Raw genomic sequence first — 22891 nt, forward strand, 5'->3', positions numbered from 1 at the left:
GATACCCAGGACAAAGACCTGTCCCTCCTATTCCAAAATTTGAGGTTGTCCAATGAGTACCTTATGGATATTGTTACGGAGGTGATTAAACTTTCAGCTCGTGTCATGGGTTTGTCGTCAGTAACCCTAAGGGCACTGTGGCTTAAGGCCTGGGCAGCAGACACTGCTTCAAAATCTGCATTATGTGAACTTCCCTTGGAGAAGAAAAAGTTTTTTGGTTCTCCCCTTGAAGAGTTAGTCCGACAGATGTCAGACACTAAAAAGGCCTTGCCTCAAGACAGAAAGTATTCCTGGAAGCCCAGGTACAGAAATTTCCAATTTAGGCATCGGAGGGGTTTTCATGACAAACCCAGGGGTTTTCGTCAACAAAGGAGAAATACGAAGTTTAACACACAAAAAGATAAAACTGACAGAAACAAACGTTTCTGACGCCATCAGAGTGGGCGGAAGGTTGCAGAATTTTGTTCACAAATGGAGAGAGACGACTACAAATCCATGGGTTTGAATTTTTACAAAGATCCTCACGCCTATCACAGCACTCTTAAGGCTACAAGGTATCACAATTGTGCCCTATTTGGACGCCTGGTGGATAAAAGCAGATTCAAGAACCACGCTGAAATCAGATGTGACCTACACTATAAAAGTCCTGGAAGAACATGTTTGGATTATAAATCTAGAAAAGTCGCACCTTACCCCTTCAAAGTCCATCCTGTTTTTAGGGTTTTTGATCAAGTCAGACACTCTGTCAATTCATCTTTCAAGCAAGAAGAAGAAAAAGATAAAATATTTGATAACAAAACTACTTCGAGTATCGGAATGTTCCGTAAGAAAAGCCATGCAGGTTTTGGGTCATCTGACCTCTATGATTCCAGCAGTAAAATGGGCCAGAGCGGAATCAAGGCCCTTACAATGGGAAATCCTTGCGCAGTGGTCAAAAAAGGAAGAAGACTTAGATGCAATCATGTGTATATCAGATCATACAAAAGAGAGAATCTCTTGGTGGCTGGAGGGAAAATTCCTTACAAAAGGCTGGTCCTTTCGTCTAAAATCTTGGGTAGTAATTTCGACAGACGCCTCAAACACAGGTTGGGGAGCTCACCTAGGATATCACTTAAGACAGGGTGTTTGGTCAAAAGACGAAACAAAGGAATCTTCAAATTTCAGAGAAATGCTAGCAGTCTTCTACGCCCTTCAACAGTTCAAAGTTTTCATTTTGGGGAAAGCTGTAAAGATCCAGTCGGACAATCAGACTACTGTCCTACCTGAACAAGCAAGGCGGTACAAAAGTAAAAAAATTGTATCTCCTTTGCTCACGGATCATGTCTTGGGCTCAGTACCATCTGGACGACATTTCGGCAGTTCACATTCGTGGTGTAGACAACGTGATTGCAGACGATTTGAGCAGATCAAAATGGTCCCAGATCGAGTGGTCTCTCAATCAAGTGTTTTTTGCTCAGCTAGTGGAGAGATTCGGTCTTCCAGTTATAGACCTTATGGCAAGAAGATCCAATGCAAAAGTGAGTTTGTTTGCCTCCCTCTTCAAGGTGGACAGGCCTCTGGTAATGGTCTTTCAATCCGGTGGGAATTTCCCCTTGCGTACATCTTTCCCCCGGTAAGCTTAATCCCGAGAATTCTGCAAAAAGTGCCATCAGATCAGACACGTCTCCTGGCCATACTGCCGTACTGTCCAAATCGCAGCTGGTTCTCGGTTTTGAAGAATATGACTTTAGAGTACTGGACTCTTCCGGTTACGCCGGATCTCCTGGAAAACGCGGAGGTCCCAGTGGGAGTGTTGAAGATGTTCAAATTGACAGCTTGGCTGCTGCAAGGCTGATTCTGCATCATAAGGGTATTAAGAAAGAGAGGTTTCAATTGCTTTTAAATTCTACCAGGAGCTCCACCTCTTCTATATACTTGAAGATTTGGACAAGATTTCTTCACTGGTGCATTGCTAAAGATTGCATTAGATCCCATCCGTCTGCTGACACAATCCTTCATTTTTTTTGCAAGATGGTCTGGAACAGGGTTTTAGTCTTTCTACCCTCAAGGTCCAAGTTTCTGCTTTAAGTCATATTTTGGTGAAAAATTGGGCTTCTAATCCTCTGTGTGAAGATAGGTGTATGTAGCAATGTCCTCTTATGCACTGAGTGGAACTGGCCTTGGGTGATAAAATCCTTATCCCGTAAACTGAGGTCTCAGAGTCCAAAATTTGATTGGACCATCTCTTATTGACAAGCGAGGGCTCAGACGGTGACTACATGCAAGGAATACTTGTTTTGTTAAGGTGCAGGTTTATTGTGGCAGCAATTTTGTAAATTGTTACATGTATAAGCTATATAATGACACAGAACTTCCTCGCACTATAGTCAATGAAATGTGTACATGCTTAAAGCATTTTTTTTTTCTTCATATTTTGTTTTTTTGCATACTCAATGGAGTATTTTAATGCATCGATTGTCTGATTTCTTTGACAGATCATTCCAGCACCGATAATTCACTACTTGGCAAGCTCACACAGCCACGTGGCTGCTATTGGCCATTAAAGTCATTTGGCACCTTGTGTGTAAATAAATGAAAATAAAAATGTGCGTAACAACTGTATAATTAAACTGCAGTGTATATGGATAATATCCTGTAATAGTGTTAGTATAAATGAACAATACTGTGGCTGTGTAATCCTGAAGCTTTGTTTGCATTTTGCAATTTAGTAATGTGTCTGTTTTGAAATTAATATAAAATTAGTATGTGTGTGTGTGTGGCAGTGTTTGTCCTATGAGATTAATGCATGCACAGCATACTGGTGATGTATTCTATTGAAGCGAATGGGAGGCCATTGTGGATGCTCTGTGTATGAAACCATTGCTACCATTATTTTAAGTGGGGAAGCCCTATTGCATGTGCAGGCTGTGATCTCAGAGAGGCAGGTGGCAAGAACTGTAGAATAAATACTTTTACTAAACTAACAAAATAAATCAACTTATTCTGAGAAGCATTACTTTTTGTGTGTTGTGTTCCTGGAGTGAATATCCTTTTAAGGCCAGGATTAGAGGCTTCTTCCAGCAGTACTTGAAGGCTGTTGAGCTCATGTATTGGATGAGTTTACGTTGCTGGGTGATATGTTAATTATTGCCCTATTAAAGGTCCCTCCGCTTGTACACGTAGCGCCTTGCTGACCTTTCTGCTGAAAGATGGGTTTGCGCAGTGTTTTCCATGAGAAATGCCAATTCTTTTTACTTGGCCTGTTTCTCTGGATGACTAATATAAAAATATTTGCAATCTTGCTATTTTTGTTTTATTAGTGTTCGGTTACCATTGCCTTTCGCTTGTCACAGAGTCTCTACCTAAACAAACAGGTGAGATGCGGCCAGTCATTGTGTGCTTTTACAGAGACCTTCCCAGTAAGTAATGAACTGGTTGTACCCAGCCCAGTATTAATCTTTGGCAGAGTTTTGCTCGTTTTAATGTACTATTGAGGCATACCAGTTACATTTTCTTTTTCCTTATGGGCTATATATTACAGAATTTTAGGCTAGTATGTTGTTGTTTGTTGATCCTGAGGAAAGCCACGGACGTGGGCTGAAACGTCAATTTTGAATTTTTTTTTTATGGAATAACACAATAACGATTTCTACATTTTAACTACACGACTGTGAGTGCTAGCCCGTTTTAAATATTTTTGTATATTTTGGCTGTGGCTATATTAAGCACCCGGCATTAAATGTTTTGCATGACTTTGCAGGGTTAATCTGAGTGCAAGGACTGGACTGTCTTTTTATATATAAAATCGAGGGGTAAACCTGATACAATTGGACTTGACATGGACTTGGTTGACATGTGGAATAATTCCTGTCTGGAGTACAAGTGGTTCAGGAACTATTAACTGGCACAGTGAAATAACTGTATTGATGCAATCCAACTTTGTGTATCCATCATATTAACTTGCACATTTGCCAGCAGTTAGGCCAAGAAAAGGAAGGCCCGTAAAATAGGTAAAACTCATCTCGATTAGCGCCAAGGCCTGCAGCCCGATTCTCCACCACTGGCGTCACTCTCTCCTCATGGAGTTGGCCCTTGGCGATGTTGCACTCAGTGCACGACATAAGTGGTATGGCATGGGGCATGTCACCAGCAGGTTGTATGTGCTGACCACAGGTGCCAAATATTAGCCACCCAAAACTCTTATTCATGGCTGGTTAGTGGCACCCCAATGACATCTCCAGTGGCAGGGGGTTAATCTCTGTATGTGCCGCTTTTCATTGCAAATACAGACTCAAGGCACCATGGTGACTTCACATCCCTGAAGTGGTCATGGTGCTTCAAGTAACCCTTTTGCTTATTGCCGAATGATTCAGGTATGGAGAACTATACAAAAACTATGGCACCGATGATCAGAGATCTGAACTTATAACTGATCGATCCATAAAAGGTTCATCTCAACTAATCAGCACTGTGTAGCATTCATTCGTCGATTTGGTGGACTTACTAAACGGCACATATCATATCAGTCAAATTTATCTATTTGATCTGTTGCTTGTCATTTTGGTAGCATAATGTGTATCTTAATTTGTATCATTTACCTGAATGCCATGTTGTCTCCCATATGCAACTTCACTTTAAACTTGAAGTACCCAAGGGGCAATTATGAATCGCCAATGTTTATAGAAAACGATCTGTCCCAAATCACTTATTTTAAAGAAAACTGGATTGGCAAAGATTTCAGCAGAATATGATTTAGACGTTGCGGAAAGTAACCATTATCACGCATACCTGGATTCCTGAAGAGCGTCCTATTCCCCTCTCTATGGTGTTGCTGCAAAGAGGAGAATGATCTTAAAAGGGGAGACGTGTCACAATAAGGCTGTGTTATTCTAGATCACATTGGATCATGTGAGTAAGAGAAATACTGGCATACTGTACCCGTGACTTGGGAAGTAGATGTTGAAACACTATGCAGTGGCATGGGTATTGTGGACACCATCATACTATCAGATGGGTGTTTGGTATGACATGCCAACTTCCCATATAGTCCGATTTTTAGCATGGCTATTGTAAAAGCTGGCACCTATGGCACAGGTGTTGTGAAAGCTTGAGTTTTCTATGGTTATCGGAGAAGTTGGCATGCAGGGCTTATTAGCGTGGGTTGTATGTACCGTCACCTCTTTGTTTTTAGAGCGCATTAGGTCTCCCCCGCCGACGTCAGGAGGAGCGTGAGCGGAGCCTGATCCTGCACTGAGGGACATGGGATGGGACACTGGAGACAACTTTTAAGTTGAATAATATTCCAAGTCTGTTAAATCTATAGTGCCTTTGTTTTCCTTTGGGAGAAAAACACTAATATAACACATACGTAGTTAGTGCAAATAGATGCTTAAAGGGACACTTGGCACCCAGACCACTTTATCTCATTGAAGTGGTCTGGGTGCCGTGTCCTTGTCCTGTTTGCCCTATGATGTAAAACATGCAGTTTCAGAGAGACTGCAATGTTTATATTGCAGGGTTAAAGGAACACTATAGTCACCTAAATTACTTTAGCTAAATAAAGCAGTTTTAGTGTATAGATTATTCCCCTGCAATTTCACTGCTCAATTCACTGTCATTTAGGAGTTAAATCACTTTGTTTCTGTTTATGCAGCCCTAGCCACACCTCCCCTGGCTATGATTGACAGAGCCTGCATGAAAAAAAAACTGGTTTCACTTTCAAACAGATGTAATTTACCTTAAATAATTGTATCTCAATCTCTAAATTGAACTTTAATCACATACAGGAGGCTCTTGCAGGGTCTAGCAAGCTATTAACATAGCAGGGGATAAGAAAATCTTAATTAAACAGAACTTGCAATAAAGAAAGCCTAAATAGGGCTCTCTTTACAGGAAGTGTTTATGGAAGGCTGTGCAAGTCACATGCAGGGAGGTGTGACTAGGGTTCATAAACAAAGGGATTTAACTCCTAAATGGCAGAGGATTGAGCAGTGAGGCGGCAGGGGCATGTTCTATACACCAAAACTGCTTCATTAAGCTAAAGTTGTTCAGGTGACTATAGTGTCCCTTTAAGACTACCTCTAGTGACTGTCTCTCAGCCGCTAGAGGCGCCTTTTGCATTTACACACAGTTTAGCTGTGTGAAACAACGCTTGACCTCTTTGTGCTTTGCACGACGACGTGAATCTTCAAAATTCCAATAGGAAAGCAGTGATTCCGTTATGTTATTATTTATATAGCGCCAACAAATTCCGCAGCGCTTTACAATGGGTGGACGAACAGACATGTAGTTGTAACCAGACAAGTTGGACACACAGGAACAGAGGGGTTGAGGGCCTGCTCCATGCGCTTACATGCTAGAGGGAGTGGGGTAAAATGACACAAAAAGGTAAGGATAGTATTAGACTAGTGACAGTTGCAACGAGGAATCAGTCGGTAATGGTTTCCACACATTAACTTCTTCCCCAATTCTGACATTGGAGGAGATGGAGCCAGTGCTGAGGAATCTTGGCACTGAAGAGAAGTAAGTTGGGTTTTGTTTTCTGGTTTCCACGCCCCCCGGGAGGCAGACCATAGTCTTACCACTGAGGGACACTGTAGTGTTGGAATGCACTTTCATAGTCCCTAATGCCCTATTGTTCTTTTAAAGAGACACTCTAAGCACCAAAACAACTTTAGCTTAAACAAGTGGTTTGGGTGTTTAGATCCTGTAATCTCACCGCTCAATTCTCTGTATATCTAACTCTGTAGTGTATTAAGTGTTTAGGTGTTTCTGCTACTTATATTGGTACAATAATTATCTAAAGGGCTGTCAATTGGCTGTAATATTTTGAATGAACATTGTATGAACTTTTTTTTCTGTCCGAAGATGTTTCTTTTACGCTGATCTTTGTAAATCTGCCAGTGACCTCCAGACATCCTGTGCAGAATTATCACTTGGTAACTCTAAACGGCAAGTTGTGTGATACAGACAAATAAAAATGTACAGTTTGGGTATATTTACATTGTTACCCAAATAGAGAAATGTGCAATGTCCATTTCGGGCTTTTATGAGAAAGCACACCAGTTTTTTATGCAGCCATTTTTTTTCTTTCAATCTGCTTAATGCACTCCACCAAGTAGAACATTTTATTGAGTCCTTTTCGTCTTGTCCAAATGGATATATGATACAAGGCTTGTGGACACTTCTGCTAAATTACTTCCATATTGCACAATAAGTGCTGTAAAACGTACATCCTCTATACAGCGTATGTGTGTCTTTATGTTGCAAGAACCCCTCTTGTTTTGTCTGTTTGTGTTTTTTTTGTAGCAGTTTTATATATATATATCTATATCTGTGCCGCATTCGTAACCAAGATTATTCTGAGTTTCACCAAATTTGGAACCAAAGCATTTTCGGTACTCTGCTACGTGGTTATTCCAATGTAATTTAGCACTTTCAAATACACCTATATATACTAACTAAAGGATAAATTGGACTTTATTCTGGAACCATTATGAGGGTATTCAGTTGGGTGAATTTTTAATTTTCTGGTAAAAATAGCAGAAATGTAAAAATGAGCCAGCTATACTTTCCTTCAAACTACACTGGCCTTAAATGTCAAATTCCATTTGAATACACCTTGAGTTCTCACTAGTGAATTCCCCTGTATATACAACACATTAAAGGGACTCTCCAAACATATCTGTTTTCCTGGCACTGCAGGATCCTGCAGTGCCCCTCTCCCTCCCACCCCCCATCCTGCGTTGCTGAAGGGGTTAAAACATCTTCAGTGACTTACCTGAATCCAGCGCCGATGTCCCTCCTCAGCCGGCGGGGGAGACCTAATTCAGATTAGACCTCTCCATAGGAAAACATTATTCAATGCTTGCCTATGGAGATTCCGGCGACACTGGAGGTCCTCATGCATAGCGTGAGGACATACAGTGTCGTTTAAAACACTTTTTGTGTTCTAAGAAGCCAGAAGTCCCTCTATTGGCTGTCTGATAGACACTAGAGGATGACTTAACCCTGTAAAGTAATTATTGCAATCTATAAAAACTGCAATAATTACAGTTGCAGGGTTAAGAGTGGTGGGAGTTGGCACCCAGACCACTCCAACGGGCAGAAGTGGTCTGGGTGCCTGGAGTGTCCCTTTTAAGTATGATTAAAATATTAGTTGGAAAGCAATAAAGAAATGCTTTCACTAATTTCATACTGAAGTAGTGAAACAATAGAAGATAACTACATATAGAATTATTGAATTTTTTTAATTTCGCTTAACCTGTGCAGATTGTTTTCCTGCTGACGCTATAACTTTAATGTCTGTCACAGAATCCAAAACTGCTAAACAAAACAATGGAAATTAGATGCTCCAGGGTATTTCACCAAAAGCGTTGACACTTTTCATTTAACCATTTTATTATAAACCACTGCTTTCATTCATTTAAGAAATTTTGAAAATTGGCCTTATTTAAATTCAACATGAGGAAGATACGGTCGCATTGCCAATTACAAATGTTAAGTTGTGTAGAATGAAACCCGGCACAACAATAAGGTTTATTAAATAATGGCTTGTGAGGAACTGCAAACTAAATTGCAGAAATGATGATAAAATAGCTGGGTTTTTATTTTATTTTATTTTTTTTAAAAGGAACTGAATTGGGTAGTTTTTACACCTCTATTCTGGCTTACATTTTGCGGTTTAATTTGCAATTCATCTCCGTCACAGTTGTTGGTCTGCTTAGTTGGGACCTCATGGCAGGGGAATCTAGACTAGTCTTACCATCCTCTAAACATAGCAGAAGCCCAAATGGGTGAGGAGAACCTCATCAGTTACATTGTTCTGCAGGTTTCAGTATCGATAAACAAACTCTCCTCCTGTCACCCAATACAGAGCCTTGGATTACAGGATGAGTCTACTGGGGGCCCTCAGAGTGCTCTTCCAGTAAAATAGGTAGAATACGAATATGTGGGGTCCAGATTGGGCTTGATTCTCACAGAATCTTTTAGCGAGCCAGGCCTGGCAATAGTGATTAGTGTTCTAGGCATGTGCCTGGGGTAGTGAGCCATCAGTATTCGTGTTCTGGGAGTGAGGGTGAGTTTATAAAGTCACAGAGGAGCTGATCTTTGTTATAGACATGAAAGTCCAAGGGATAGATGCAGGGAGTCCTAGCTACTGAAATCCGTACTGCTATATTGTATTGTTTGCTTGTCTCTTGCATGCACACTTACAATACGATTATCTTGCTTCCTGTTTCTGCCATGGCTTTGATGAGCGTTTCCATTAAAAATAAAAAATGTAAAAAAAGCATATCCTGCTCAGAAAGCATTGAATCATTGGTTTAACACCTAAATGTGGTGTTATCAATCAGCATTAACTAAGGCTGTGACATGTCTTGATTGACTTCATCTGTGTTCACTTTCCATCCAATACTAGCTGTTTACAGTGTATATACAAGTAGCAATTTATTATATTGGGCTGGGTGGCTCTTCACCTGTAAATGAATCATTTGGCAACCTCTTATACTTCATCGAATTCAGCTGATACTAATTTATCTATTTTTATGAAGTTGTGAATCACCAACTGAGGTATTATCCTATGTGTACCAGTGTTAACTCTGGCGTCAAATTTTGTTTTAGTTTTAGTCGACTTTATCTCCAAAATTTTAGTCGACTTAATCTGACGAAAACACTGGTGTGTATGCGTGTTAAGATTTCATCCCGATAAGATAAATTATTGTATTCTGGCCTCATTTTATTTTGTGACTTTTTTGTTTTGTTTTTGGCAGTGCCTCAAGTTACTGGCTCTTGCGGCGTCTGGTGGTGGTGTGCCTCGGGTTACTTGCCCCTATATTGTGTGCTGTAGTTGTGCCTCGAGTTACTGGCCCCGATGCTTTCTTTTGCAGCCGTGCCTCGGATTACTGGCCCCTGCGTTGTGTGTTGCAGCCGTGCCTCGGATTACTGGCCCCTGTGCATTCTGTTGTAGCCATTTCTCGAGTTACTGGCCCCTGCGTTGTGTGAGGGGGGAATATAACCGTTTTGGGGATTAACCCAGGCTTTCTGCACAGTCGATCTCTGTGCACTGGAAAGTAATACAAACTTTCACTGGGAAGTGACTTATAAAATGATCTCTTCGCTCAGAGTAATGAGGAATTTCATGCCGTGGAAAGGATCTCACTTTAAAGGAACAGTGTAGTACTAAACACAAACTACAGCTATTAACATCCTCTGTGTTAATTTTCTGTTTCATTAAGCTGTCTGCTCTTACAGTGCTAAGCAGAAAGACAAATTGCTGCAACCCTTCCTGCTACGCCAGGTCACCACAGTCCTTTTAGTTCTGCAATTCAAGAACTGAATGCAGGTTACAATAAAGGTACACTATAGTCACCAGAACTACTACAACTTAATGTAGTTGTTCTAGTGAGTATAATAGTTCCCTTCATTGCCTCTAGAGACACCTCCAAGTGGCCACTCCTTAGATGGCCACTGGAGGTTTCTTCCTGGGTCAGTGCTGCCGAAAAAGCAGCATGGAGACGCTGAATTTTCCTCATAGAGATGCATTGGTTCAATGTATCTCTCTGCGAAGGTCCTGATTGGCTAAAACAGCATTTGGCCCCGCCCCGTGCCGATTTTAGCCAATCCAATGCTTTCCCTATCGGCCATTTTGATGATGTTGCAAAGGGTGCAGGGGCAGAGCCAGCGTCAGCGGATCCGCAAGGTGTTGGAAATAAGGTGTGGGGTATTATCCTATGTGTACCAGTGTTAACTCTGGCGTCAAATTTTGTTTTAGTTTTAGTCGACTTTATCTCCAAAATTTTAGTCGACTTAATCTGACGAAAACACTGGTGTGTATGCGTGTTAAGATTTCATCCCGATAAGATAAATTATTGTATTCTGGCCTCATTTTATTTTGTGACTTTTTTGTTTTGTTTTTGGCAGTGCCTCAAGTTACTGGCTCTTGCGGCGTCTGGTGGTGGTGTGCCTCGGGTTACTTGCCCCTATATTGTGTGCTGTAGTTGTGCCTCGAGTTACTGGCCCCGATGCTTTCTTTTGCAGCCGTGCCTCGGATTACTGGCCCCTGCGTTGTGTGTTGCAGCCGTGCCTCGGATTACTGGCCCCTGTGCATTCTGTTGTAGCCATTTCTCGAGTTACTGGCCCCTGCGTTGTGTGAGGGGGGAATATAACCGTTTTGGGGATTAACCCAGGCTTTCTGCACAGTCGATCTCTGTGCACTGGAAAGTAATACAAACTTTCACTGGGAAGTGACTTATAAAATGATCTCTTCGCTCAGAGTAATGAGGAATTTCATGCCGTGGAAAGGATCTCACTTTAAAGGAACAGTGTAGTACTAAACACAAACTACAGCTATTAACATCCTCTGTGTTAATTTTCTGTTTCATTAAGCTGTCTGCTCTTACAGTGCTAAGCAGAAAGACAAATTGCTGCAACCCTTCCTGCTACGCCAGGTCACCACAGTCCTTTTAGTTCTGCAATTCAAGAACTGAATGCAGGTTACAATAAAGGTACACTATAGTCACCAGAACTACTACAACTTAATGTAGTTGTTCTAGTGAGTATAATAGTTCCCTTCATTGCCTCTAGAGACACCTCCAAGTGGCCACTCCTTAGATGGCCACTGGAGGCTTCTTCCTGGGTCAGTGCTGCCGAAAAAGCAGCATGGAGACGCTGAATTTTCCTCATAGAGATGCATTGGTTCAATGTATCTCTCTGCGAAGGTCCTGATTGGCTAAAACAGCATTTGGCCCTGCCCTGTGCCGATTTTAGCCAATCCAATGCTTTCCCTATCGGCCATTTTGATGATGTTGCAAAGGGTGCAGGGGCAGAGCCAGCGCCAGCGGATCCGCAAGGTGTTGGAAATAAGGTGTGGGGGCAGGGGGGGCTAAATGATGGGTTTAGCACTATAGGGTCCGGAATCCAGGTTTGTGTTCCTGACCCTATTGTGTTCCTTTAAATACCGTGTGATTACAATTATTGAACTGTCTTTCTTTCAATTTAAAATAGACCGAGGGAGAATTAAATCTAATTTCAAACAAATTGTTCTTCTGGCCTTTTTTGTAAAGATTTACATGGTTAGAGTGGAGAGTTAGTTGGGGGGGCGAGGGGGGAAATTTCCTCCTATTTAACTTCATTGCCCCAGAGTATTTGTTTTAGGGTAATGGGTGGTGCCTGCTTGAAGAGCCCCAGCCTGTTGGTTCTGCGGTTAATTTAGCTCTGCCCCTCCGTGTATACTGCACTGTGGGTTTGCAGATGCATGTTAGGACAGAGAAAGATGTTTTGCGACTTCTCCCGGTTTCCCTGATACAACTGGCTGTGTGCCAGGCTTTCATTACTGTGTATTAGAGCTGAGGCTGTATTCATGATGGGCCCTGCTTACCTACTGACTTGCAGCTCACATCACACGAAGCCAGCAAACTCTTCATGGGCCAGATGATTGGTGTTAGGTTCTTTTTAGGTCTCATCACTGATCTTTGGCTTTCCCCAAACACATGCTTTTACAAATTACAGCCAAGAAAGTTCAAGACGTTTAACCCCATGAGAACTTATCTAATGCAGGGGATTTGCTAAATTTATTTTCAAATATTTCCTAGCACAATTGAAGAATGAGTCAGATTTTTCTGTTGTCAAGCTAATCCTTTTGATCCATGTCAGGAAAAAAAGCTTTTGAATCCACTGTGTGAAACAAAGTAACTGTAATTATACCAAGGAGTCCTTTACAATTTCGCTATTTATAGTCAACTTCTGAGGTCAACGCAAGTTTTTTTTTTTTAGCGACAGGATATTAAAGAGGAAATTGCTTGTGATCTTACAGCTGTTATCTCCACCCTAACTTTTTGTTCTTTTCTTTTACTATCTGCGTATTAATATGGTAGCAATGCTATCGATCTCTATTATTTTATTTCCTAGAAAGCCAGTGCCTTTTTCTTCAAATACCGTACTTTAATTACACCCATTATGAAGTTTAGAAACCATTTATTTATTTTCTCTCGTCTTATGGTGTCAAAACATTTCAATTCAGTATTACCAGTATAGATTTTACCATATTTTAAAACCTTTCACTGGTTCAACTCTTTAGCTGATGCAAACATTGTTGCAGGTACACGCAGTTTCTCCTCACCGATGGTACAGTGTGTGCGTACTTCAGTGGCTGTGATCATGAAAACATTAGAAGCCTGTTTTGGGGCAAATGCGAACTTTGTTGTTTCTAAGCTATAATGTTGTTTGACATTATCTGAGAAAACGGTCTGCATCTACACACCCAAATCACTACATTAAGATATTTTCTAATAGCAGCACTTTATATTTACTTATTTTGCACAGGGCTTTATACAATCTTTCCAGGCTCACTACTTTCTAAATGGTCACCGGTTGCTTATATAACATTTTAAAATGTTTTTTTTTTTTGTTTTTTTGTTTTTTTGTTTTTTTTTACAGGTGAGAGTTATTTGTTAAACGTTGATTGCTGTGGAATGCGTTGTCCCATGTGTTCTTGTAAAGACCTGTTAACTTTCTTTGCAGAGTGGAGAAGGTTTCCGAGCTGTATTCAGGGCCTCGAAGTGGAGCCTACTGGTGGCGCTGGACGTGGACTGGCACCTTGTCATGCCCGGTGGAAGAAGGGGTCCAAGCCGGCAACAACTGAGCCGTTCCGCTTTGCCCTCTCTGCAGACTTTAGTTGGTGGTGCTTGTGGCAATGGCACAGGGCTGAGAAATCGGTAAGAGACTTTTTAAAAATTCTTCCAAAAATAGTAACGTACACATAACTTGGAATGTGGGGACTGGAGGGATTTGTAAGCTCCATATGTTTAGACTTTCTATTAAAGGAGCACTATAGGGTCAGGAACACAAACCTGTATTCCTGATCCTTTAGTGTTAAAATCACTATCTAGCCATCTGCCCCCCCCCCTTACCACCCTAAATATAGTAAAATCTTACATTTATCCAGCTGCTGGTGCTGACTCTGCCCCTGATCTACCTTCCTGGTTGACATCATTAGAAATGATCTGAGCCAATCACAATGCTTTCACATAGGAAAGCATTTTATTGGCTGTGATTGCCAGGGAGGTGGAGCAGGGACAGAGCCAAATGCTACCCTGGGGCCAGTCAGCATCTCCTTATAGAGATACATTGAATCAATGAATCTCTATGAGGAAAGTTCAGTGTCTTCGTGCAGAGAATGTGCAGCACTGCCCCAGGAAGCACCTCTAGGAGCTATCTGAGGAGTGGCCACTAGAGATGTCCCTAGTCTGTTATGTAAACACTGCCTTTTCACTGGAAAAAAACAGTTTACTGCAAAAAGCCTGCAGGGGCTGAGTATACGCACCAGAATAATTACAATAAGCTGTAGCTGTTCTATTGACTTTAGTATCTGTTTACATTTTAAGAGAACGCAGTATCTTCATGCAGAAACTCACTCATGCCCTGGATTTGGTTCTGTCAATGTAAGGATTAAACATCTATATCTATAAAGCGCGGAATTTGTTGGCGCTATATATATAACATAATTTCAATGCAAGCAATGTATCTAATGCAATTTTTTCAAAATGTGCAGTCCGAGGTAACCCCAGCCAAGCTAGAGCAAAAACTCAATGTTATTATGTAGTAGGGATCGACCGATATTGATTTTTTAGAGCCGATACCGATACCGATATTCTGTGAACTTTCAGGCCGATAGCCGATATAATTTGCCGATATTCTGTACATTTACCATTTTGGAAAATAAACTATTTCTAAAGGTAAATGCACAAAATATACATGCCACGTGTAGTGGATGCAGTGTGTTTAGACAGGGGAGCTGTGTATGTGTGTGTAGTGGATGCAGTGTGTGTTTGTGTATGTGTGTGTAGTGGATGCAGTGTGTGTGTAGTGGATGCAGTGTGTGTTTGTATAGTGTGAGTGGTGTGGATGCAGTGTGTGTGTAGTGGATGCAGTGTGCATTTGTCTAGTGTGTATATAATGAAAGCAGAGTGTTTGTGTAGTGTGTGGGTAGTGTGCGTAAAGTGAATGCAGTGTGTGTAAAGTGAATGCTGTATATACTAAATGCAAAGTGTGTGTGTTTGTGTAGTGTGTTTATATAATGCAGAGTGTGTGTGTTTGTATAGTGTGTTTATATAATGCAGAGTGTGTGTGTTTGTATAGTGTGATTATATAATGCAGAGTGTGTGTGTTTGTATAGTGTGTGTATATAATGCAGAGTGTGTGTGTTTGTAGAGTGTGTGTGTAGTGTGCATTATATAAACACACTACACAAACACACACTGAATTATATAAACACACTACACAAACACACTGTGTATATAATGCAGTGTGTTTGTGTAATGTTTATATAATGCAGTGTGTTTGTATAGTGTGTGCATATAATGCAGTGTGTGTGTATATAATGCAGTGTGTTTGTATAGTGTGTGTATATAATGCAGTGTGCGTTTGTATAGTGTGTGTATATAATGCAGTGTGCGTTTGTATAGTGTGTGTATATAATGCAGTGTGCGTTTGTATAGTGTGTGTGTGTATATAATGCAGTGTGCGTTTGTATAGTGTGTGTGTATATAATGCAGTGTGTGTTTGTATAGTGTGTGTGTATATAATGCAGTGTGCGTTTGTATAGTGTGTGTGTATATAATGCAGTGTGCGTTTGTATAGTGTGTGTGTATATAATGCAGTGTGCGTGTGTATATAATGCAGTGTGCGTTTGTATAGTGTGTGTGTATATAATGCAGTGTGCGTTTGTATAGTGTGTGTGTATATAATGCAGTGTGTGTTTGTATAGTGTGTGTGTATATAATGCAGTGTGCGTTTGTATAGTGTGTGTGTATATAATGCAGTGTGCGTTTGTATAGTGTGTGTGTATATAATGCAGTGTGCGTGTGTATATAATGCAGTGTGCGTTTGTATAGTGTGTGTGTATATAATGCAGTGTGCGTTTGTATAGTGTGTGTGTATATAATGCAGTGTGTGTTTGTATAGTGTGTGTGTATATAATGCAGTGTGTTTGTATAGTGTGTGTGTGTGTATATAATGCAGTGTGTGTTTGTATAGTGTGTGTGTGTATATAATGCAGTGTGTGTTTGTATAGTGTGTGTGTATAATGCAGTGTGTTTGTATAGTGTGTGTGTATAATGCAGTGTGTTTGTATAGTGTGTGTGTATATAATGCAGTGTGTTTGTATAGTGTGTGTATATAATGCAGTGTGTTTGTATAGTGTAGTGTGTGTGTGTAGTATACTGCAGTGTGTGTATGTATAATGCAGTGTGTGTGTATAATGCAGTGTGTGTGTATAATGCAGTGTGTGTGTGTATATAATGCAGTGTGTGTGTGTATATAATGCAGTGTGTTTGTGTAGTGTGCATTATATACACACACTATACAAACACACTGAATTATATACACAGTGTGTTTGTGTAGTGTATAATAATAGAGTGTATATGTGAGGGGGCATTTTTTTATATAAAAAAAAAAATGTTATATTATTTTTTTTTTATATATTTAGTTATTATTATTTATTTGTTGTTGTCCCCCCTCCCTGATTGTTGCCTTGCTAGGGAGGGGGGATATGTTAATCCCTGGTGGTCCAGTGGCATTGGCTTAGCTGGGGTAGAGGGGGCAGCAAGCGTTTACTCACCTCCCAGCAGCTCCCCAGTGTAAATCTTGCGAGACCCGCGGCCGTCAGAGCTGGAGGAGCTGCTGGGAGGTGAGTAAACGCTTGCTGCCCGCCCCCCCAGGACCGCCGGGCTTGTAATGAGCCTGGCGGTCCTGGGAGGTATTATCGGCAATATCGGTATCCCTATTGGCCGATACCGATATTGCCGAAAATACCGAATATCGGCCGATTATATCGGTAAAACCGATAATCGGTCGATCCCTATTATGTAGGTCTCTGCGGTTAATTAATTAATATACAAGACAAAGGCAGAATGTAATAAAGGAACATGTATTATAACCATGCAAAAAATATATTACAAAGCTGTACCAGAAAGCCATTGAATTAAAAACTGGAAAAGTAAATGAAAATAATTTCCCACTCTCCTGGTGAAATAACAGTGTATCTGTGCTACAAAATAAAATGTATTTCCCCCAGTGCCAGGGCCGGATTAACATAGGGGCTGATGGAGCTGCAGGCCCGTGGAATAGGCCAATTTTTGAAAGAAAAAAATAATTTTACACACTACTCTTAGGTTTTCCTCCTGACTGGTAATTTAAGGCACAGCCTGTATTTGAGGCTGCCTGGCCGTGCTGGTATTGTAGTATTAAGGCAATACAAATGCAAATATTTTTCTCAGTATAAATGGAGATTACTCTGCAATACCAGCACCGGCCAGTAGGGGTCACTGTGTATGGAGAGAGGCAGGGATAGGAAGTTACAGCACCTCCCTACCTCTCTCTACTCACTGATGCACAGGGGAGCAGCTACACAGTACAGAGGGTTCAGACAGCAGCTCCCAGCCTGCAGAGATAGACTACAGCTCAGGGAAGTGAGGGGAAAGGCATCAGGGAGACATGGGGACACTGAGACAATAGGGGACACTGGGAGACATGGGGACACTGAGACACCCCGTTTCTCCCAGTGTCCCCAAATGTCTGTATCCACAAGTGTCCCCAATTGTCTCAGTGCCCCCATGTCTCCAAGTCTATGTGTCCCCATGTATCCTAGTGACACGGGACACACTGAGACATGGGGTCACTGGTAGAAATGGGAACACAGACACTGGGAGACTAGGGGACTGGGTGACATGGGGACACTGTGATGCATAGGGACACTGATGCCAGGCTGGCCTTCCAATTCTTTGGACAGACATACCCCCTTTTTGGGCATGTTCGCCCCTTCTGGCAGTTCTGGTCATGTGATTCGCATCAGTGGCCTACTCTTTTACCCCGCCCATTGGCTTCCTGCTTCACTGGACACTGCTGTTGGTATGGATTTACTTGAAAGATGAAAGCATGAATTAGAAAAAGAGATTAGCATAGATTATGTGTTTTCTTATTGCCTTTGAGGTTTCCCTCCAACACCAACTCCATCAGATACTTGTGAGGTATGACTGTTTGTGTTTTTCGTTGATAAGATACTGTAATTAGGCCCCATCATAAATGTCAGCACCAGGCCCACTGGGCTCTTAATCCGGCCCTGCCCAGTGCAACTAGAAGTTGGCTCTCCAAATGTTTTATAAAGTTTCAAGGTAATGTTGGATATTACATGCACTTTTATTTTGTCACGAATTGGTAGGTTTGTTTTCCTTGGGAGGGACAGGTGTTTGAAAGGGCAATACATGCACCAGAACACCTTCTAAAAATATAATATACACCATACTTTTGCAAATGTGCTTCTAGTCTCAGGCTAATGGGGTCTAATCACCTCTAAAAAAATAACTTGGTGACAGACATTTTATATCTAATGAGCTAGAAAAACACATTCTTCCAAAAACATTTCCCCAAATTTAAACTAGTGAATCTTAAAAGGTTACTCCTGGTATCATAACCAATACAACCTGCTGGAGTGGTTATGATATAAGGAGTACTCCGGAGCCATTGCCTCTTACCTGGGTTTGGTCTCCTCTAATGTTGGGTGAACACCATCCGGCTTCTGCAGAGCTATGGAGTACAGATGTTGATTCTGTCATTATGCATTGGCTGAGAAAGCCAGCTGAGTGCCTCGGCTAATGACCTCCTGTGCATAGAAATCATCACCAAACTCTTGTTCCGGTCTAGCTCCAGTGGCATTTGAGATGGAATTTCACCTCCAGCAGCAAACGTTTAATCGAAATTGCTGGTCATTCAGACTCCAGGTACCACTTTAAAACAATGAAGTGCTCATGGTGTTTGGGGTTACCCTTTAATTCACAGGTATTCGCACGCCAGATATTGTGGACTAAATCTCCCTTAATGCTCTTACAGCTTTAATGCATCAGGGGAGTTATAGTCCAGAACATCTGCAGTGGCCAAAGGATGCCGTCCTTTGCAAATCAAGCTGTAGGTTTCAAGAAATAGGGAGTATCTCAAATTTCCCTGGACCGTTCCGGTCATAGGTGATATTGCCTCTACACTAATTTTTAATATGTTTGTTTATCCCTATATTATGTGTTTGTGAGGAAATAAAAGTAAACTTTGAAATCCTAATCTCTTGATTCTGCAACTGGGCGCCTCTGTCTTTGCTCCCTGTCAATCATTGTTACGTACGTGGCATTTAGCATTAAGAAAGCATACACAGAGAAGGTGACCTGAATCAGTGTTTCTCCTCCTGATTTGCAATGTTTGCTATGGCTTTACGTTGTCTGAATTGGATTATGTTGACGTTTCCTTTCATATTTATATTCATGATTTACAAACAGATGCTTTCATGGGAAGAAAAACAAAGGTTAACACAAGTTATTTGTGATTGTATTTAATAGTATAAAAATCCAAAAATGGGACTGTTCCTCTTTTAACAACTTACTCACACACCGTGAGAGGATATTTTTGCCAAGGGGATTTTCCAGAGGTCACCTACAATACTAAATACACGAGAGGCACATTAAATTAACACTATAGTCACCACAACAACTACAGCTTACTGTGGTGGTTCTGGTGTCTAAAGCCTGTCCCTGCAGGCTTCTTTTTTTCCACGTAAACACTGCGTTTTCAGAGAAAAGGTAGTGTTTGTATTCCTTCACAGGTAGTCACTCAGATGGACACTAGAGGTTCTTCCTGGATCAGTGCCGCACAGCGTTGCTTATCAGTTCTGATCAGCGGTGGGGCCCGCACCTGTGGAACTGCACAATGCTGGAATAAAGGTGAATCTTAACACTATTTAAGGGGCCAGGGACCTATATAGTATTTTTAACATTATAGGGTCCGATATACATGTTTGTATTGCTGACCATATAGTGTTCATTTAAGCCTCGTGGGTTTATCATAAGTATATGATTTATTTAATTTAGGAAAGTGGTCCTTGAGGAACAGCTGCTAATGGATAACTACAGTGGGCACATGTCCTTGTTTTGATGAAAGGCTGTCCAATATCTCCCTCATTGTTTATTTATCATCTGGTTAGCCTTGGCAGAAATATCTGTCACTTAAAGACAGTGTACCTTGTTACCATTTCCATATCTCTCTCTCTCTCTCTCTCTCTCATAGGAATGGTAGTGCTGTTGGCCTTACGGCCCCTCCCATTACTGCCTTGATCACCCCTGAACCAGTGCGTCATTGCCGCATCCCTGATCTGCCGCTGGACGGAAGCCTACTCTTTGAGTTCCTCTTCTTTATTTACCTATTGGTGGCACTATTTATCCAGTATATTAACATCTATAAAACAGTGTGGTGGTACCCCTATAATCACCCGGCCTCGTGTACCTCACTGGTGAGACTTCTTCCTGAAGAAGTTATTGGCTGCAGCAGCTTGTCTTTTACCTTGTGCTATAGTATTTTTTTTTTTTTTTTTACAAGTCTTATAACAAATGATTTATTAAAGGTTATTTGTTTAAATATCATTTAAAAAACTATATATATATATATATATATATATATATAAATAAAATGTTGTGTTTTTTGTTGTTTTTTTTTTAAATGCTTACCCCTGCATATTTGCAGTATAGCTGCTGAATAAAGGTTGTAAATCATTTTATATAGAGCTGAATATCTAAAATGTATAAAATAAGCCAAACATAGTGCAACAGTGTGTGATAATATGCAAATTAGTAGTTGCTCTGATTGCACTCAGAGACTTCAGTGAAATTTCAGGCACTTCACAAAGTATCCAATCTGTCCTTATCCCGAAATTTTACTCTAGTCTGAGTGCAATCAGAGCAACTACTAATTTGCACATTATCACACAGTGTTGCACTATGTTTGGTTTATTTTATATATTTTAGCTATTCAGCTGTATCCTGCTGCTTTTTTTCTTATCTATTTTGTCTATACAAGATCACTATACAGGGAAGTGATCGTGGTAAGCTGTTTATAAAAGTTACGTTGATTTGTTTTTTTTTTTTTACCTCTATTTTGTTATTTTGCCCAATTGATTTAAGTAGAGCTGTAGGGAACATTTCTGAGTGTGCCAATTGCAGTGAGACCATTCCCCACAATTTTTAATTGAAGCTCAACATTGGACAAACTATAGCGGAAGTTCTGACCACAAGACTGCTTTAACTTTAACACTGCGAGGCTAGAGCCCAGGGGCTATTTGCACCATAACAACTTTAATGAGATTTAGTAATTATGGTGCTTAGTGCCACTTAAACTCTAAATAAGTCAAGACAAAAACCAGTCTCTCCTATAACATTACGTACTGCTGTCTTCTCATGAAATAGTTTGTGATGATTTCATTAAATCAGAGTTCTATGTTCTCTTGTGTGAAATGTCACCATAGCTGGCTCTCAGACCCGTTTTACTGTGGAATGTTTCCTGCAGGTACTGTCTATATTTTATATTGCTTAGGATGATTACATGAGATTCTTTATCAAGGAAGGTATGGAGTTCAGTATCCTGTATGTTAGTTGGCTCAACACCATCTAAAATGTGCCTACTTGTTCCAAAGGGGAAAAAAAGTAACCCTTTAAACCCAGTAACCCATTATATCTAATCCTGTTATTTTAGGCTAGTCCTTACTGACCAAGGGGGAATAACTGCTGCCTGGCTTGTCCACTTTCACTCTATTTGATTGTATTAACGTATCTCTACATTTGTGTTTTCCTGTATTTTTCCATGCAGCATTCTCGTACCAGTTCTTTTCACCGATAATCACGCCCACGTTGTTCTTGTTTTTACAGAATTTCCATCTCATCGATTACCACCTAGCAGCCTTTATCACCGTGATGTTGGCTCGGCGCCTGGTCTGGGCCCTTATTTCAGAGGTAACTTTACCCTGCTTTCTACCTCTTCTAATCTGTAGATGGTCTTTAATTCACTTCTCATTCAGTACTTTGCTTAAGGGGCTGGGAAACTGTAGTGCACTAATTGGCCTTCTTGGAAAGGTCCCTGCAAATGTACCTGTCAGTTCTCACAGTGCTTTAACCTCTGTCTACTGGCTTACATTTCTTTTACTTTCTATTGAAAGAGAAATGTTTCCTAACAATCCATAGTTCTGCTCTTAGCTGCCATCTGGAATAATGGTTTGGTGTTTGAGTCCTGCACCAGTATGTTTGATATATTTTTATTTATTTTTTTTCTCAGTCTTTTTTACTAAGTATATTGTACTTATTTATTGAACATTTTATACATTAGCCTGTTTGTTAACATGTCAAAATATTTATCCTGAATATATATCACATATCTTTATAAAAACAATCCCCTTACCATACGGGTTTGTATGTTTAAAATATCCGTATAGACGTGTAAAATTGTTTGTATTAGTGTATCTGTTTGAACTAAATGCTAGTGATTTAAAAACTGCACGATAAGACTAACTGTAATAACAATAGAATAAAAATATGCACAACCATAACCACTTAAGGACAGCTTGATAGTCTGTCGTCATGTATTGCAGGGCTTTTACGCCAGTTGACAGCATAGACCGTCATGCATTATAAGTACCAGCAGGATTAATGAGGATCCCTTCTGTCAGTTGGGGGCCACAATTAATGACCCCATACTGACAGATGAGGTATATGCAGTGCTCAAAGTGAGAGCTGCACATAGCCCTTTAAATAGTTTGAAATACTGGGACTGGTTTCTGAGTCTGCTCCCAGTTTAAAACAGGAAGCACCTAGCATCTTTCACTAACCGAGGGTCCCATCTGTCAGCTGACTGCCAGGAGCTACATGGCACACTCAGCATGGCACATAGCCTGCACCAGGGGTGAGGAAGATCCCCAGGGTCTGCATGCCCCTCTGCCCAGTGATCGCTATTGGTCTTTGCCAGCTGCCCAGCACTGATCACGGTGTGCAGAAGCTGCAGAATGAGAGAGAGATGTCACACTGCTGTAATCACTCGATACAGAGTTTTCATAGAG

General features: G+C 40.8%; 1 protein-coding gene across 2 annotated transcripts in view; it reads left to right on the forward strand.

Moving 5' to 3' along the window:
* The window catches only part of TMEM39A (transmembrane protein 39A), a 41707-nt gene that overhangs the window by 11303 nt on the left and 7513 nt on the right, over positions 1–22891 (forward strand). For both annotated transcript variants that reach the window (XM_063446497.1, XM_063446503.1), the window contains exons 2-4: positions 13498–13691; positions 20080–20302; positions 21711–21794. In XM_063446497.1, the coding sequence (XP_063302567.1) occupies positions 13579–13691; positions 20080–20302; positions 21711–21794 (420 nt within the window). In that variant the 5' untranslated portion in view covers positions 13498–13578. The remainder of the gene's footprint in view (positions 1–13497; positions 13692–20079; positions 20303–21710; positions 21795–22891) is intronic.

The sequence above is a fragment of the Pelobates fuscus genome, chromosome 1, assembly GCF_036172605.1.
Source record: "Pelobates fuscus isolate aPelFus1 chromosome 1, aPelFus1.pri, whole genome shotgun sequence".
NCBI lineage: Eukaryota > Metazoa > Chordata > Amphibia > Anura > Pelobatidae > Pelobates > Pelobates fuscus.